The 18,157-nt window shown below is 39.2% G+C and overlaps 1 protein-coding gene across 2 annotated transcripts in view; it reads right to left on the reverse strand.

Annotated features, from left to right (window-relative positions):
- The window catches only part of OPHN1 (oligophrenin 1), a 333,832-nt gene that overhangs the window by 102,104 nt on the left and 213,571 nt on the right, over window positions 1-18,157 (reverse strand). For both annotated transcript variants that reach the window (XM_036411404.2, XM_036411403.2), the window contains exons 16-18: window positions 12,519-12,603; window positions 5,949-6,007; window positions 4,727-4,832 (exon numbers count right to left, since the gene is read on the reverse strand). In XM_036411404.2, coding sequence (XP_036267297.1) covers window positions 4,727-4,832; window positions 5,949-6,007; window positions 12,519-12,603 — 250 coding nt within the window. The remainder of the gene's footprint in view (window positions 1-4,726; window positions 4,833-5,948; window positions 6,008-12,518; window positions 12,604-18,157) is intronic.

The raw sequence follows: 18,157 nt of genomic DNA on the forward strand, positions 1-18,157 counted from the left end.
AATGGTATTGGTAAAATTGGACAGATACATGAAAAAAATGAAACTAGACCACCAACTTACACCAAACACAAAAATAAACTTAAAATGGATAAAGGACATAAACATAAGATGGGAAACAATAAAAATACTAGAGGAATCCACAGGCAGAGAAATCTCAGACATATGCCAAAGCAATTTCATCAAGGATACTGCTCCTAGGGCAATGGGATATAAAGAGTAAATAAACAAATGGGACCACATCAAAATAAACAAGCTTTTGCACAGCAAAAGAAACCATCAACAAAATTAACAAGAAAGCCAACTGTATGGGAGAACATATTTGCAAAGTGACCACTGATAAAGGTTTAATCTCCAACATCTACGGGCAGCTTATACAACTTAATAAAAGGAAGATAAATGATTCAATAAAAAAAAATGGGCAACGGACCTAAATAGAATATTTTCTAAAGAAGACAGAAGGAATGCCAAGAGACATATGAAAACATGCTCACAGTCACTAATTATCCAAACAGTGTTTCACAAAGTGTGGTACGCGTACCCCCAGGGGTACGGAAAGAGTTTGGTGGGCATACACGTTGCACCGGAGTTTGGTGGGGATATGCACGGTACTGTGCTTAGTTGCGCCTAATTCTACATTCTCATGAGTACGAGGGGTATTCAGCATTACGAAAATTATAGAAGGGGTACACATATGTCGAAAGTTTTGGAAACACTGATCTAAGAGATGAAATCAAAACTACAATGTGGTACCATCTCACACCTATCAGAATGGCTATCATCAACAAATCAACAAACGACAAGTGTTGGCAGAGATGCAGAGAAAAAGGAAACCTCCTGCATTGCTGGAGGGAATGCAGACTGGTGTAGCCACTGTGAATAACAATATGGAGTTTCCTCAAAAAACTAAAATTGAAACTCCCATTTGACCCAGTAATCCCATTAATAGGAATATATCCCAAGAAAGTAGAAACACCAACCAGAAAGGATATATGCACCACTATGTTCATAGCAGCACAATTCACCATAGCTAAGATTTGGAAACAGCCAAAATGCCCATCAGCAGATGACTGGATCAGAAAACTATGGTACATCTACCCAGTGGAATACTACACTGCTATAAAAAAGAAGGAATTATTACCTTTTGCAGCATCATGGATGGATCTGGAGACCATTATTTTAAGTGAAATAAGCCAGGCAATGAAAGAAAAATACCACATGATCTCACTCATTTATGGAAAATAAAGAACAAAAAGATAGATACAGTGATAGTAAATACTGAATAGTCTATCAAATTACAGCTGGAAGGCTGGGGAGTCTGGGAAGGTGGGGAATAGAGCAACCAAAGTACTTGTATGCATGCATATAAGCACAACCAATGGGCACAAGACATAGGGGGATGGGATGAGGAACATGCGACAGAGGATAGGGGAGGCTGGTGTAAGTTCAATGGGGGGAAAAGGAGATATATATATATACTACTATATGTAATATTTTAAACAATAAAAAAAGCAACAACAACAGAAAGTTTCACATTATAATAATATTACTAGTACTAAAGAATGTACGGGGTGATGTTTACAATTTTTTTGCAGTTCTCTTTTTAGAATATATCTCATTAAGAATGAGTCAGAGGACTTTGTTGATATGTTAGTTGGAATCGTTATCAATTTGATAAACATTTAAATTTGTTACCATTTTGTGTTTAGTTTTAGGATTTATAATGCTTTCCTTTTGATTAAATTTTACTTTTTGGTTATATGAAACATTAACATGGCTCAAAAGTCAAAACCAGCCCAGTGACCTGTGGACTGAATGTTCCAGAGTTCGATTACAATCAAGGGCATATGAAGGAAGGAGACAATCAATGATTCTCATCATTGATGTTTTTTTGGGAACATATATTTCATTTCTCTTCAGTATATACCTAGGAGCAGAGTTGCTGGTTCATGTGGTAAATATGTTAGCATTCTACATCATTAAGTTTTATTTATTTATTTATTTATGTTATTGTGCTTCCTTTGACAAGGGTAAGGAAATATGTGTTTATATTCTTATTTCCCTCTTTTTTTTTTCTCACAAGAAAGGTAGATTATATATCCTGTTTTATACCTTGGGTTTTTTTTATTGTTGCTGTTTGTTTTATATTCTGGAAATTTGTAACATCCTGAAAGTCACTATAAAAACATCCTGGATATTACTCCATAAACAAAGTCAATAGTTTTTCCCCCCATTTTTTTTATGACCACACTGTTTGAATTATTTATTTAACTAGTCCTCTATTATTAAACATTTGTGTTGTGTCCAATTTTTTTTTATTAAAAATTATGCTGCAATGATGAACCTTGTGCATATGTTGTTTTGTGGAGATGTCTTCAAAGTAAATGCCTAGAATTGGGATTGCTGTGCGAAAGGGTAACAACATGCAGATTTGTTAGATATTGCCATATTCCCCTCCTCTAGGTCTGTATGTATTAACACCAGCAATATATTAGAGCTTTGGTTGCCAACCTTCCAGACCTCAAGGACCACCAGTGGTCCACGAACCACCGGTTAGTGACCACTATATTATAGTACCTGCTGCCTGAAGTCTCATCAACCGAGAATACAGTAACACCTTAGGATTTGACAAAAGATGGTATCTCCATTTAGTTTAATTTGCATTTTTTCTTATTATGAGTAAAGATCAGTTTCTTTTTCAAATTTTCAGGGTATTTGTCTTTCTACTTCTTTGTTCTGTATGTTTGTTGTCTCTTGCTCATTTTGTTTTAAGGATTTTAAGAACCAAGATTCTTGCAATAAGGCAGGTGGCCAACCTTTGGGTGGATGGAGAAAGGTGTTACTCACCCACTGCTAACAGGAGACTCCTCAACCAAGTCCTTGACTGTTGCAACATATTGATATTCTTCAAAAAATCAGTTGGAAGAACATTTCGAGATTAGCTAGTCTAGTCCCCTCATGTTATAGATGAACAAACTGAGGCCCAGAGAGTAGGTAGAACTTTCTTAAGGTCACACAGCAAATTAGTGATAGAGCTCAAACTTGAACGCAAAGTTTGTTTCCCTCAGGGCAACTTCAAATTAACATTGAAATGGCTTATATGCTGATTTTTGTACTTTCACTGAGATTATCACAAATAACACTTTTCAAAAGAAAGTATCTCTTAATATTCTTTGTTAGCCCAAATTGGAAACATTGGCAACAATTATAAAATCCATCCTCTTATCAAGTCTACTTATCTGCATTAGTGTTTGTAATACTCATTTAAAAATGTAGAATACCAGAGCTGAATCAGATCTCAGAGATATTTTATTATATCACAGGTAACCCGAAATCTAATGAAGCAGAGTGATCAGGAGTTATCACAAAGGGAGGCCAGGAGGGCCACTTAGCCTGGAGCCTCACCTTCACTTAGGACCTAAATTATCAGTACTTGAGATCCTTTCCAAATAAGGTTAAAGTATATCATCACTGCATTTTTGTAAATGTGTGGGTAGCTTTATTTTATTAAATATACTTAAAATGCATAAAATTTTCTAAGATTATTATCTTATTTCTTTACTTTTTAAAATACCAAGAGTGGCCTAGAAAGTGATCTGCCCATGATAATCAAGTAAGCTAACAGCAGTACTGAAACTCTTGGAGATACTGCTTTCTGCTGCACCAGACTGCTTCCAAAGAGGCAGCAACTGGCTGTTTATGAGTCAAGTAAATTTGTCTTTATTCACATCATTGAACCTTTTAGTCAGGAAGCATGCCCCTTATACACATCCATCTTAGAGCCCATTACTATCCCTATTCTCCAGAATGCTGCAGTCTGTACTGGCCTTCCACACCCAAGCAAGAAGTTGACTATAATCCTATATTATAAAAGCCTAATATGCTAAGTGTCCAGTAGTCTGGCTGTCCCTTCAACCAATCAAAGCATAATATGCTAATCATATGCTTAACCTGCTCAATCGCTCGCTATGATGTGCACTGACCACCTGGGGGCAGATGCTCTGACTGATAGGTTAGCTTGTTGCTGGCGTCCAACCAATTGAGACTGAATGAGATGGGGAGAACACATACTGGAGCCCTCTCTTGGTTCCTCCCTAGCTGGTCAACCCGCCCTGGCACCGATTGTGCACTGGTGGGGTCCATGGCCTGCACCCTCTTGCAATCTGAGACTCCTCAAGGGATGTCAGAGAGCTGGTTTTGGCCTAATCCCGCAGGCCTGGGGGAGTGACCTCACTAATGCATGAATTTGTGCACTGGGCCTCTAGTCTTAACAATAATTCCCATTTCTTGAAAGCTTCCGGGGCATCATGTACTTTACCTGTGTTCATTCAAATCCACAAAACAATCCTGCTGCATGGTAAGCAATATTATTGTCATTTCAGAGATGACCAATCAGAGGCTAAGAGAGGGTTGCTTAACATTTTCCAGCTAAATAAATGGTAGAGATGGAATCACAATCCAGGTTTATCTGAGAGCAAGGCTTGTGTACAGCTCACTATACCTTGCAAGATTGTCTCAGTTATGACAACCCTTCAAATAAGATGCATGACACTGGGAGGATATAGACTAGGAACCAGGCAAAATCATCTTCCTTACAGAGCACTCAGCGTGTCCAAGATCAAGCAGTTGAGGACTTGGAATTAGAGATGGCAGGCAATTTCTTTTTAGTGCTATCATGTGGGCCAGTCCTCTAGTATGAACTCTTCATGAAACACCAGAATTTACTTACTTGACCAAGTGCCTTATAAGAAGTTCTAGCATCTCCCGGTTTTTTTCTGGTAGTTTATATACTAAGGAGTGAATAGCTCCCAGCCGATAATCCAGGTTGTCAGACTCTGAGAGAGAACAGAGACAGAGAAAGGTTTGTCTTCTAGGCAATTGTATCAAGTAAACTTTCATACATATACACATGTGTACGTGCAAAGATAAACAATAAGAGACAGCGAGAGTGTCAGAGAGATGAAAAGAGACAGAAAGATAAATAGGCACAGAAACACAATGGCAAAAAATATACTAAGACACAAAGACAATGTGACAGATAGAGGAAAGGCAAAAAGGTAAAAAAAAAAAAAGAGAGAAATAAAAAACAAGATAGGCCTAGAATGATGAAGAAATTAGAACAGAGTGGAGAAATATGAGAAGAAAAGACGAGACTTTTAGCAGTCAGAATTTGGGGTACAAAAGGTTGCTCTTAAAATTCCACATGTAAAATTTCAGATGGAAACCTTTGCCCACCCACCATCCTTGTGGTTCCTAAGAAAATTACTGAGGGGGCTCAAAATAAAGACCAATAGGTATCTTGCCTCAACAAACATTTATTATAAGGACAAGCCTCATGATTGTTTTTCCTGCACACCACACAGTACATGATGCAGGAGGAGGGTCACGTCGAAGTAGGCAGAAATATTCATACATGGGTCTCGGCCAAAATTTTTAATGCTTCTTCAGCAGCCAATTTTTGGGGTGATGCTACATGTCTTATTACCAATGCACCTCTCCACCCTCACTTGCAGTTTTAACATCTAGAAAACGTACTACTAGAACTAACAGATTTGGAATAAAGACTCACAACACAAAAGGCATTTGAAAAGGAAAATGCTGGAAATGACTTGAAACAGCAAGTATAATGGAACCATTATGCTGTCCCCTGGTAGTGTGAGCCAATGTTCTTGTTCTGATGGAAGAGGCACAATCAATCAATAACCTATCACATCCCTCAAGTTAGCCAGTTTTCTCCAAACTATTCAACTATTATTGACTTATGAAAAATAACACAACACTTAAATTAGACAGCAAGTGAGAATACTTTCATTTGGCAGCGCATAAAAATCTATGTGTTTTTCTCCTCCTTCGCCTGCTCAATTACTTTCCTTCACGAAGTTTTCTAGGCCTATTGCTGTAAATATTAAGAAATCAGGATAACACAATTAATTAGTAACAGAAATACTTACTGGCAGCAGAGACCAGCTCTTTATGTAGTCTAAAGGTCATTACAGGTTCAGAAAGATTCCTGAAATTAATGAAGACTGTAAGTTCCTTTGGGAAGGGAGTATTCAGGCCATAGATACTCAGTTCTGTGCATAGCAAGGCTGAAGTTTTTGAGCCCCACAGTTTAGTGACTACACACATTATTCTCCTCACCTGAAACTTTGTCAGAGGAATCCTATTTGCTAGTAATTCAATAGAAGACCTGTAAAACTATCGACTATGACTTTGAGCAAGATCGTTAATTCATTCCCCAAAATGAAAAGAGGCACAAGCCAATCCTGCAAAATTCCAAGCGAACCCACTCTAAGTGCTACTATGAAGTCTTTACAGTTTGATAGTTGCTTAGTGGTTTTCACATCTGTCTTCCCATTTGATCCTTCCAATGATCCTGTGTGGTGTAGCAGTTATTCAAATAAGAATTAAATAAAGGAGGCTCAAACAGGTTTATTTAGTAAAAGCAAAAATATTCACTTAGCATCTACTTGTGTCTGGCATTATGCTAAGTATTGGGGATCCAGAGATAATTATGACATAATCCAAAGTTCCAAGGAGCTAGTAGTCTAATTGAGGAGAGTGTCATATACAAGATTTCCAATGCAACAGGACAGTGTGACAATAAAATAAAGATAAGTGGTGGGTGGTTCAGAAGAAGAAAGTAATCCACTAAAAAATAAATAATAATAATAATAATAACAATAATAGCAAATTCTTCACTGTTCTAAGTTATATACATACATTTACTCATTTAATCCTCATGTCAACCTTATCAAGTATATATTAATATTATTAATATCTCCATTTTATAGACAAGAAACTGAAGTTCAGAGAAGTTAAATAATTCATCCAAGACCACACACCCAGTAAGTGCAAAACTAGGCAGTCTGCCCCATCCATGCTCTTAATCACTGTGCTATACTGCTTGCCACTGTTATTACTGTAGTAATCCAGGAGAGAGTTAATAAAGGTCTAAATAAAAATAGTGGAATTAGCAACAAAAATACCAGTAAAAGGTGAGGAGAGTTATTGAAAGATAGTAAAGACAGAAATCCAACAATTGGGTTTGTTGATAAGGGAGAGAGTAATCCAGTTTAGGTGATTGGGTAGAATAGAAATTGATTCAGAGGGTAGAGGAAATGCTATGTCAGAGGGGTCACTGGGATAGCCAAAGAGGTATGTCTTTTAGAAAAATGTATAGAGTGAGCTTTTGGATCTGCAAAGTAGATATAAAAATCATGAACCTAGGACAGTGGTTAAAACCACGAGAACAGATACAACTGCTCAAGTAGAGACAGCTATCTGGCAGCCAACACCTACATGAGGCTTTTCAACATTTATTTGTCTAGAATAGTGTATAAAAAAGAAATGGAGTTGAATCAGATATCAGAATATAAAAAAATGAAATATTTCACATAAAAATGCATGTTTCTATTAAAAACTTTGAGGGGATCAGTGGGAAAAGGGGGGACATGATAATACTTTCAACAATAAAAATAAATAAAAATTTGCTAAAAAATTTGAAAGATATGGCTACATTGGGCCCATATGATTATTTGTGGAAGTAAAGAATAATGCTGTTTATATATAAACAAAGGGATTGTGATACAAATAATTATTCCATGTGCAATATGTTTAATATGAAAGTAGTCTATTTCACACTAATTTTCAGATCCTGTCTCCTGTGGATATCTAAATTTTCCATCCCTCCAGTGTAGGAGAAAGAGAAGAGAGTCCTAGAAAATAGCAGATAGAAAATTCATAAATGAATGAGACTGCTAAAAATGATGAAATAGGTGGGAGAAAAATCTAAAACCAAGCAATATAGCAGGATCTAAAAAAGAGGAAGTTAAAGGAAAAAAAAAAAAAGGCTTGTTAACAGCTTCAAATGATACAAAGAGTTAAAAGAAAGACTAACAGCTGAAACTGGTTTGGCTCAGTGGATAGAGCATCGGCCTGCAGACTGAAAGGTCCCAGGTTCGATTCCAGTCAAGGGCATGTACCTTGGTTGCGGGCACATCCCCAGTAGGGGGTGTGTGCAAGAGGCAGCTGATCAATGTTTCTCTCTCATAGATGTTTCTAACTCTCTATCCCTCTTCCTTTCTGTAAAAAATCAATAAAATACATTTAAAAAAAAAGAAGAAGAAGAAAGAAAGACTAACAATTGTCCATTGTGTTTAGGATCAAAAGAGTCACTAGTGACCTTGACAAGAGCAGCATCAATAGAGTGGAGAGGAAGGGTCAGATTACAATGGGTGAAGCAGTAAATTGGGAGATTAAGTAGAGACAGGGAGGATATATTACTTCATATACTGAAGTTTAGTTTGGAAGAGGTAATCTCATCTAAGCTCCTGCTTCCAATTATCTTCTACATTGTCAAAGATTCTAAAAAAAAAAAAAATTATCCATTTTATTGGTTTTTTAAAAAATTTTTTACAGAGAGGAAGGGAGAGGGATAGAGAATTAGAAACATTGATGAGAGAGAAACATCAATCAGCTGCCTCCTGCACCCCCCCCCTACTGGAAATGTGCCCACAACCAAGGTACATGCCCTTGACCAGGAATCAAACTTGGGACCTTTCATTCTGCAGACCAACACTCTATCCACTTAGCAAAACTGGTTATGGCAAAGATTCTCAATTTTTTTATCTGAAACCTAGAACTCATTTTTTTTATATTTACCATATATCCAATTGCCTATTAAAGATCTTGTCCTGATTTCTTCAAAGACATCCAAGTTTGACATTTCCAAAACCTAACATCTCAAATCTAGGATTTTTCTTGTGTTTCCAAAATCAGTAAAGGCATGACCGTCATTTGGTTATATAGGCCCAAAACATGGAAGTCACTGTTTTATCTCCCTATCCTCTATCCTAATACCAAATTTTTCTCCCTAAATCTATTTTTATAACCTTTTTTTTTAATTACAACTTACATTAGTTTCAAGTGTACAGTATAGTGGTTAGACAATTATATAGCTAAATCTCTTGAGTTAGCTTATTTCTATTAATACTCCACTGCCATCCCAGGCCAAGGAGAAGCACAATATTTTTCCTGGATCACAGAAATACCCTTCTAATTGGTTTCTACCTCTACCTACTTTGCTTTAGTCTAATGTGATCTCTCTATATTTTTTCAAAATACAAATCTCATCATGCAATCTCCTAATTAAACTCTTTTAATACAGGGGTTGGCCAAAATAGGTTTACAGTTGTTTATATGGAAAATACTTAATAAATAATACAAGAATAAACTATGTTAGACATACTGACAACTGTAAATCTACTTTTGCCCACCACTGTATATTCCCATAATTTTAATATAAACTTAGGCCCCAATTCTTATAATGTCCTATAAAGCTGTGCATGACCTGGCCCCTACATATCTCTCCCCACTCTCTATACTCAATACCCCACCTCTACAGGTACATGAAGTTTCTTGAAGGGGTCTTCCTCCCCTGTATTTCAGGCCTTTGCATGTTTAATTCTCTCTATCTGGAACAGCCTCCCACAGTTGATTCCAAGTTACAATTCAAACCTCAGTTCAAACAAACAACCAGAATAAATCAGGTCTTCCTGTTATTTGCCTTCACAGTACCTTGTATCTTTCCTTCAGAGCACTTATTATATCGATAGTTTGTTATATTTGTACTAGAGGCCCGATGCATGAATTTGTGTATGGGTGGGGTCCCTCAGCCTGGCTAGCCCAGTGGGGAGGGCCGGGGATAGGGACCACAGGAGGTTGCCAGCTGGCCCTGCCCCGATCAGGGCCCATTAGGGCCAGACTGGGTTTGGGGATGGGCTGAAGGAGGTTGGCTGGTCAACCCTGCCCATATCAGGGCTCATCAGACTGGCCAGCCAGGGGGAAGGACCACAGGAGGTTGGCCAACCACGGGAGGCCAGCTGTGGGAGTGCAGTGACCACCAGGGGGCAGCTCTTGCATTGAGCGTCTGACCCCTGGTGGTCAGTGCGCATCATAGCGACTAGTCAACAGGTTGTTCGAGTCATTCAGTCATAATGGTTGCTTAAGCTTTTATATAGATAGATGATAGATAGAAAGATAGATAGATAGATAGATAGATAGATAGATTTTTAGATAACTATTTGTCTTTGTCTGCCTCCCTCACTGTTCTATAATATATGCCTATAGCCTAACACTATGCTAGACTTAGAATAGGACATGTTTATTGAATGACTCTGAATGGTGGGTTGAATGAATGAAAGGTCAAAGAGATATGCACTAGTAAAGCATATTTATATTCTGAGGGGAAAGAGTCAGTTGAATGAGAAAAGGTAAAGATACAGGAAAGAGAAAGGATCATTTTTAGAGTATATATATATATTTTTTCCTTTTTTTTTGGAAATCTTAGAGATAAGGGGTGAGTTAGGTACCTAGAACACAGATGCAGGAGACCCACTGTGAAAATACTGATATCTTTGAGGAATCTTAAGAATGTTGATTAGCTAGTGCATATTAAAGGCCCATAAATAAGAATCTTAAGGATTAATATCTCTTATTAGGGGTGCTATCCACTCACACTTGATTTTCTCATCTTTTAAAAGGGTCATACTGTTTATTGAGGGATGGGCTGGAAAAGATGTAATGTGGGAAGGAACTTAAGCTATATAAAACTTTTAAAACATTGATTCATTTTAAGGAAGCTACAGACAATTATTTATTTTTATTATTCTTGTCATCACAAGTCTTCTGAAAGTAAGCAGATTGCTGTCTTTAAAAAATTACTGAAGCAACTCCAAGAAAGCCACATTCCTTGGCAGAAAGGAATAAAGAGAGAAGATGCTCCAATATCAGTGGCCTTACAAGTCAGACATATTTAGGTTCAAATAATATGAGTTGTGACCATTGATATTATTAATAGGAAAAGGGGTGTACTTCAATTACCCCATCTTTAAAATGAGTATTAGTGCTACCTACCTTATATAGAGTTATTGTGAGGGGAAAACAAACAAACAAACAATGAAACTGTCAGTATAAACAAGTAGAAAACTGGCTAGCAAAGGATAAACCCTCCACAAAAGTATCTCTTTTACTTGTCAGATGCAAAAGAAATACTCCTGGAAAGAGTATTCATATTCATATAAAGTTATAGGATGATGCTACAGTAGAAGGTCATTTAACAGCAATATCTGAGATCCAATATATTTTGGATTAGTGATGTTTTCCAGAGCTTAAGTAACTATCTTAACGACTAAAAGGTATACCAGTAATAAGTGAAAAGAAGACATTTTAGCACATAAAGTATGATACATACTATGAAACATAAAAAATAGTAAGAAATTCATATGTTTAAAAATATAGATATGTGACAAATATTTTTACATAATACAGATTTATGCCAATAAATTGAATAATATATTAATCATCATTGTGAGGCTAAAAAATTTGCTGGGGAATAAACTTTTTCCCCTACTGCTGCTACTTCATTTAATTCCAACATTTTTGTGGTTGTATTTTATTTTTCCCCCATTATATTGATTAAAGCATTAGGTATGAAACCCATACACAAGCATACAGATTATATTTGTGCAAATGTAATTTAATGTTTCAAAATGGTTATTATCTACCAAAACATGTTAAGAACCTTAAATGGTCACAAATCCCGATTATATAATACTAGTGAGCACATAGTGAGATCACTATCGAAGCAAAATAGCAAAACTTAAATTTTAAGGGCATAATTTAGAAAATAAAATGTTCCCCTTAAAAAGAAGCACACACCTCATAAACACAGATAACACAGAGGCAAAGGGGAGTGGAGGCAGTTAGGAAAGGGTAAACAGGGGGTAAATGGTGACAGAAGGAGACATGACTTTAGTTATTAAACACACAATATAATATACAGAGGATGTACTAGTATTATAGAATTATACACCTGAAACCCAAATAATTTTACTCACCATTGTTGTCACAATAAATTCAATAAAAAGTAATTAAAATAAAATAATTTTCTCCTTAAAAACCCAGTTTTCAATAACTATTCTATTATTTTGATGCTTCCCTTGCTTAAATTCCCAGATTTAATTTTTTTTCCAATATACATTCTCCTTTAACAGAAATCCTTTTCCCTTGCTTTTTCTTTAGCAATCTGATTCAATATCCTGAAACGTGGACCACATTAACTCCAATTTCCATCTAGACACTTCCATCTATCTATCTATCTATCTATCTATCTATCTATCTATCTATCTATCTATCTAAAAGCTTAAGCAACCACTGACCAGCCATCCAGCCAGTAACTATGATGTACACTGATCACCAGGAGGAAGACGCTCAATGCTGGAGCTGCCAAGCTGTGGTGACTTGGCAGCTGAGGATCTTGGGTAATGACCCCGGAACCAGAGAGGAGGGAGCCCCATTTTGGGGGTGTCACCCGAGAATAGCCCTCTCGCAATCTGGGACCCCTCAGGGGATGTTGGAGAGCCAGTTACAGCCCAATCCTCACAGGCCAGGCAAGGGATCTCACCATCAGGCCTCTAGTCAACTATAAAAAGCAAAGTCCCAAATCATATCAGACATACCTGAGGTAGAATTTCAAGGAGCTGGTGATTGTCTTAATGTCCCAGTCATTATTATGAAAATCAACATCTCCTGGGCATTTAGGATCTAATTGAGAAAAAAAAAAGAGGAAAAAAAAGTTAACTTTCCAAAAATCTTATGTTTTACCCCTTTAAAAGGAAAATAAAGTGCCTTAATTAAAAGACAGTTACTCTAAATAGTTTTCAAGAGATGAAAATTTATAACAAAAATATATTTGATATCTCAAAAAATTCCCTTGAATTTATTTCAGTCAGGCATGTAAAGAGCTTGGAAATCATCTCTTCCATTCACATGATAAGAAAACATGTAATAAACAGGAAAAAAAAAAAAAACTCCTCTTAGATCAATTAGAGGACTGAGGTCATACTTAGGGCAAATTATTGTCCCCAGAACTGAAGAGATACACAGGCAGATACAGAAAATTAAAATTTACTAGCATCAAAGCACAGGAGTAAAATAAACCCTTGGGAATATGTACAGTGTCAGAAAAACCCAATCTGCAACTGAGAAATTGCTAAAGGCTTGGTATGGATGACTTTGAGAGTGAAAAATTCTATAGGGATCCAGTCCTAGGTGGAGACTCCACACTTTTGTGAGTTTTATTTCCAGGGAGTCCTATCAGGTTCTCACAATGAAGATCTGAGAAAAATCCCTCATATTTCTGTGCTTTTGAGAGGAGAGAAAAAGTGGCCTTTTAGAATTTATGCAAAGAGCATTTCATTTTTCTTCACAAGAAACCCTCAAGAGAAATTATTTTATCAGATTCTCATGTACTGGCATTTTACCAGGGCTTAACTGACCTAGGAAAAGGGAAATTCCCAACTACAGACAAGCTTGTCTTCTATCTTTGCTAAGTGGTAAAACCAAAATAAAACTGAAGGACACTTGTGATGGTCACAGGTCAGGAGCACAGGATCACTAAAGACTAAGATGTAATTATAGGAATGTAGAATGCTACCCTTTATCTGACACCTTGCCACCACATCAACAGGCCTTCTTGATAATAACATGAAAATATGACTAAAATAACTATGCTTCTCAGATAATATTTAAGAAGACTCTAGGGAAAACCAAAATCAAGAGGGGAAATAAAAACAAGGATACCAGATATAAGTTTGGCCTCTGATTTATAAATACACTTTTTAGCAATTAACACAGGCTAAACCCTAACAAGATAAACAAACATCACACTAAAGGTTTGTTTATCGCATTTCTGTTTATCAGTTCCCTTTACTGATTACATCATGTCTGGCTTGAAACAAAAAAATTGCAAAATACTAAAAAACAGATACTTTTCAAGAGATACTAAAAAACAAACAATAAAACACAATTTGAAGAAACATAGCTGACCAAACAACAAGAATCAGATATGGCAGAGATGTTGGCATTATCAGACTGGAAGTTTTTATGATTAATAAGCTAAGGTCTATAAATGATAATATGGGCAACATAAAAGAGGAGATGGATAATGTAAGCAGAGAAATAGCAGCTATAAGAGAAAATCAAGAGGAAATTCTAAAATAAAAAACACATTAACAGAAATGAACAATTCTTTTGCTATGCTCATCCATCAATGTGGGGAAGTATGGGACTTGGTTGGAAAATCTGTAAGGATTCTCTGAAAAGTCAAAGCCCTCTGTGGGACCTTGCTGAAGGTGGTAGTTCTTGCCTTGACTTTTCCAAACAAGTCTAAGCCCCCAGGTGATTTACTAGAATCTTTATGTTTAGACTTCAAAATGTCCTTGTTTGAAAGATACTACAAATGCAGGTGTTTTCTCAAGAATGCTTACCCTGCTGATTGTATCGAGATATTAATTTTAGTTCAAGCAGTTATGACAATAAAAGCCTAGGGAGGCAGGTGAACAGGGCTGTTTGCTCCTAAAGTCAAATAGCTCCTAGCTTTCTCTTTCACAGAAACACATCAGAGTAATCTATTCATCTGTCGCTCAGGGTCTCCTGGTCAGCCCCAGCAAAGTGGTGCACTGTGTGAGGAGCCAAGAATGCAATGCAATGCCACGGAACCCTTGAAAACAAAAAGTAAGAAAATGAAAGTGACTGCACAGTAAGTAATTGGAACCCACTTGCGATTTCCAAGTTCAAGGGAGTTGTTTCTCAGCTAAGAAATTCACTATCTCTGTTATGCTTCTTAAAAATGTGAGTTTAGTCAAAACCGGTTTGGCTCAGTGGATAGAGCATCAGCCTGTAGACCAAAAGGTCCCAGGTTCGATTCTGGTCAAAGACATGTACCTTGGTTGCAGGCACATCCCCAGTAGGGGGTATGCAAGAGGCAGCTGATCAATGATTCTCTCTCATCGATGTTTCTAACTCTCTATCCCTCTCTCTTCCTCTCTGTAAAAAATCAACAAAAAATATATTTTAAAAAAATGTGAGTATATCTTCCATTAGAAAAATAAGCTTATTTCTGAAAGTAAGAAAAAAAGGTTTTTCCTGTATATGCCTAGAAAGCAAAGGTTATAAATTTATTATTAAAATAATTATGTTATTTTAATCAGAAAGTTACTTTAAATGAATAGATTACTTAATATTGTTTAATAATACTACCTAATAAAAGAGTAATATGCAAATTAATCATCACTCCACTCAAACCACATCCACCAGCCAATCAGAGAGAGTATGCAAATTAACCCCAACCTAGATGGCTGCAGCCACAGAGAACAGTTGAGAGGCTTGGGTTTCCCCGGCAACAGAAGCCAAGCTTTCCACATACTCTGGCCAGCCTAGGCCTCCACTCAATGATACAAAGTTTCATTATAGAAGATAAATCTCAAGAAAAATAGCAGCAGCCAGGTGCTGGAAAGAACAGGCTAGGGTTGCCCCCAGCAATGGAGGAAGCCAAGCTTTTCACACACCTTGGCCAGCCTAAGCCTCCACTCAAGGCTACAAAGTTTCAATTATAGACGATACAAGAACCCCAATAGAAATGGCTAACAGCCACAGAGGGAGCAGGGGGCTTGACTCCACTCCAGGCTACAAAGTTTCAATTGTAGAAGATAAATAAACCCTAGATACTAGGGTCTTTACTTGGGACGCCAGAGGGTGTGGCCAGTCTGCAAACCACCACAGGCCCCTTGCTCAGGCCACCCCACGCCTAAGGGAACCTTTACCCTGATCCGGGACACCCTTCAGGGCAAACAAGTTGGCCCCCACCCATGCACCAGGCCTCTATCCTATCTAATAAAAGAGTAATATGCAGATTGACCATCATTGCAACACACAAAATGGCTTCCCCCATGTGGTCAAAGATCGTGCCCCTGTGGGCACAAGATGGCCATCACAAGATGACCAGCTGGAGAGAACAGTTACCCTACAAGAGAGGGACCAGGTCTTCAAGGAAGGGCATTTGGAGGTGATCAAGCCTGCAGGGGAGGGCAGTTAGGGGTGGGTCAGGCTGGCAGAAGAGGGCAGTTAGGGGCAAACAGCCTAGCAGGGGAGCAGTTAGGCATCAATCAGGCTGGCAGAAGAGTGGTTAGGGGGTGATCAGGCTGGCAGGCAGAAACAGTTAGGGGCAATCAGGAAGGCAGGCAGGCGAGCAGCTGGGAGCCAGCAGTCCTGGACTGTGAGAGGGATGTCCAACTACCTGCTTATACCAGATCCCACTAGGTCTAACATCCCTCGAGGGGTCCCAGATTGGAGAGGGTGCAGGCTGGACTGAGGTACACACCCCCAACCCGTGCATGAATTTTCTGCACCAGGCCTCTAGTAGTAACAATAGTAACAACATATCTCTCTATATAAAAGCCTATTATGTAAAGTGTCCCTTCGGGAGTTTGGGAGATCAGGAATTTGATCGCTCGCTATGATGTGTGTTGACCATCACAGGGTGGCATGGAATGAAGGAAGGCCACAGCCAGCAGCTGGAAGGCCCCAATTAGCCCTGATAGCCCACCAGGCCTAGGGACCCTACCTGTGCATGAATTTAGTGCAATGGGCCTCTAGTAATAATCCTATCTAATAAAAGAGTAATATGCAACTTAATATGCTACACCCACAAACAACCACCAATCAGAGGCGAATATGCAAATAAACCCAACCAAGATAGCTATGGCCACAGAGAGCAGGAGGGAGGCTTGGGTTTCCCTAGCAATGGAGGAAGCCAAGCTTTCAACCTGTCCTTGCTAGCCTAAGCCTCCACTCAAGGCTACAAAGTTCCAATGATGGAAGATACCTAAACCCAAACAGAAATGGCAACAGCCACAGAGCTGGAAAGAGCAGGAGGTAGGGTTGCCCCTGTCAATAGAGGAAGCCAAGCTTTCCACACACTCTGGCCAGCCCAGACCTCTGCTTAAGGCTACAAAGTTTCACTAATAGAAAATACTTAAGTCCCAACAGAAATGGCTGCCACCACAGAGCAAGCAGAAGGCTTGGCTCCGCTCCAGGCTACAAAGTTTCAATTGTAGAAGATAAATAAACCCCAGATACCAGGGCCTTTGCTTGGGTTACCAGGGGACATGGCTGGCCTGCAAACCACCACTGGCCCCTCGCCCAGGCCACCCCACAGCCCAAGAGAACACCCACCCTGATCCAAGACACCCTTCAGGGCAAACCAGCTGGCCCCCACCCATGCATCAGGCCTCTATCATATCTAACAAAAGAGTAATATGCAGATTGAGCATCACTCCAACACACAAGATGGCTTCCCCCATGTGGTCAAATATCCTCCCCCATGTGGACACAAGATGGCCAGCAGTGGACGGCAATTGGGAGGGATCAGGCCTGCAAAGGAGGGCAATTGGGGGCAATCAAGCTTGCAGGGGAGGGAAGGTAGGGGTGACCAAGCCAGCAGAGGACAGCAGTTGGGGGCGACCGAGCCTGGAGGGAAGGGCAGTAGTGAGGAACCCAGGTCTGCAGGGGAGGGCAGTTAGGGGTGACCAGGCCTGCAGGAGAGGGCAGTTAGGGGCAAACAGGCTGGCAGAGGAGCAGTTAGACATCAATCAGGTTGGCATGGGAGTGGTTAGGGGGTGATCAGGCTGGCAGGCAGAAGCGATTAGGGGCAATCAGGAAGGCAGGCAGGCAAGCAATTGGGAGCCAGCAGTCCTGAATTGCAAGAGGGATGTCCTTCTGCCCGATTGTAGGATCAGGCTTAAAAGGGCAGTCGGACATCCCTCGAGGTCCCAGACTTGAAAGGGTACAGGTTGGTCTGAGGAAAAGCCCCCATGCACGAATTTGATGTACTGGGATTCTAGTATAATATATTTGACTAGAGGGAAACCAAGATGGCAGCATAGGGTAGACACCCGAATGCGGCCTACCACAACAAATTTGAATTTAGAACTGGAAAACAGGGGAGGCATTGCCCTGAAGCACTGGACAGCTAGCTGAGAGAAGGCTCTGCCATCTGGGAAGGAGAGAGAAGGTGCACTGACCCTCAGAAACTGTGAAGGTATGGAGAACTGAGCACGCGAAAGGCTCTGGCTTACTCCCGGTGGGCGAAGAGGGTGGGCCGGGCTGAGTTACCTACTGGCCGACTGAGTTCACTGCTGGTTTACTCCTGGTGTGTAGAGAGGGAGGACAGCTAACGCACAACTGGCTTTCTTGTTCGGGAGGAAAACAGAATCACCCTATTGCTCTGATAGACAGTCCCAGTCAGGGAGGCAGGACT

The sequence above is a fragment of the Pipistrellus kuhlii genome, unplaced genomic scaffold (genome assembly GCF_014108245.1).
Source record: "Pipistrellus kuhlii isolate mPipKuh1 unplaced genomic scaffold, mPipKuh1.p scaffold_m20_p_40, whole genome shotgun sequence".
Classification (NCBI taxonomy): Eukaryota; Metazoa; Chordata; class Mammalia; order Chiroptera; family Vespertilionidae; genus Pipistrellus; species Pipistrellus kuhlii.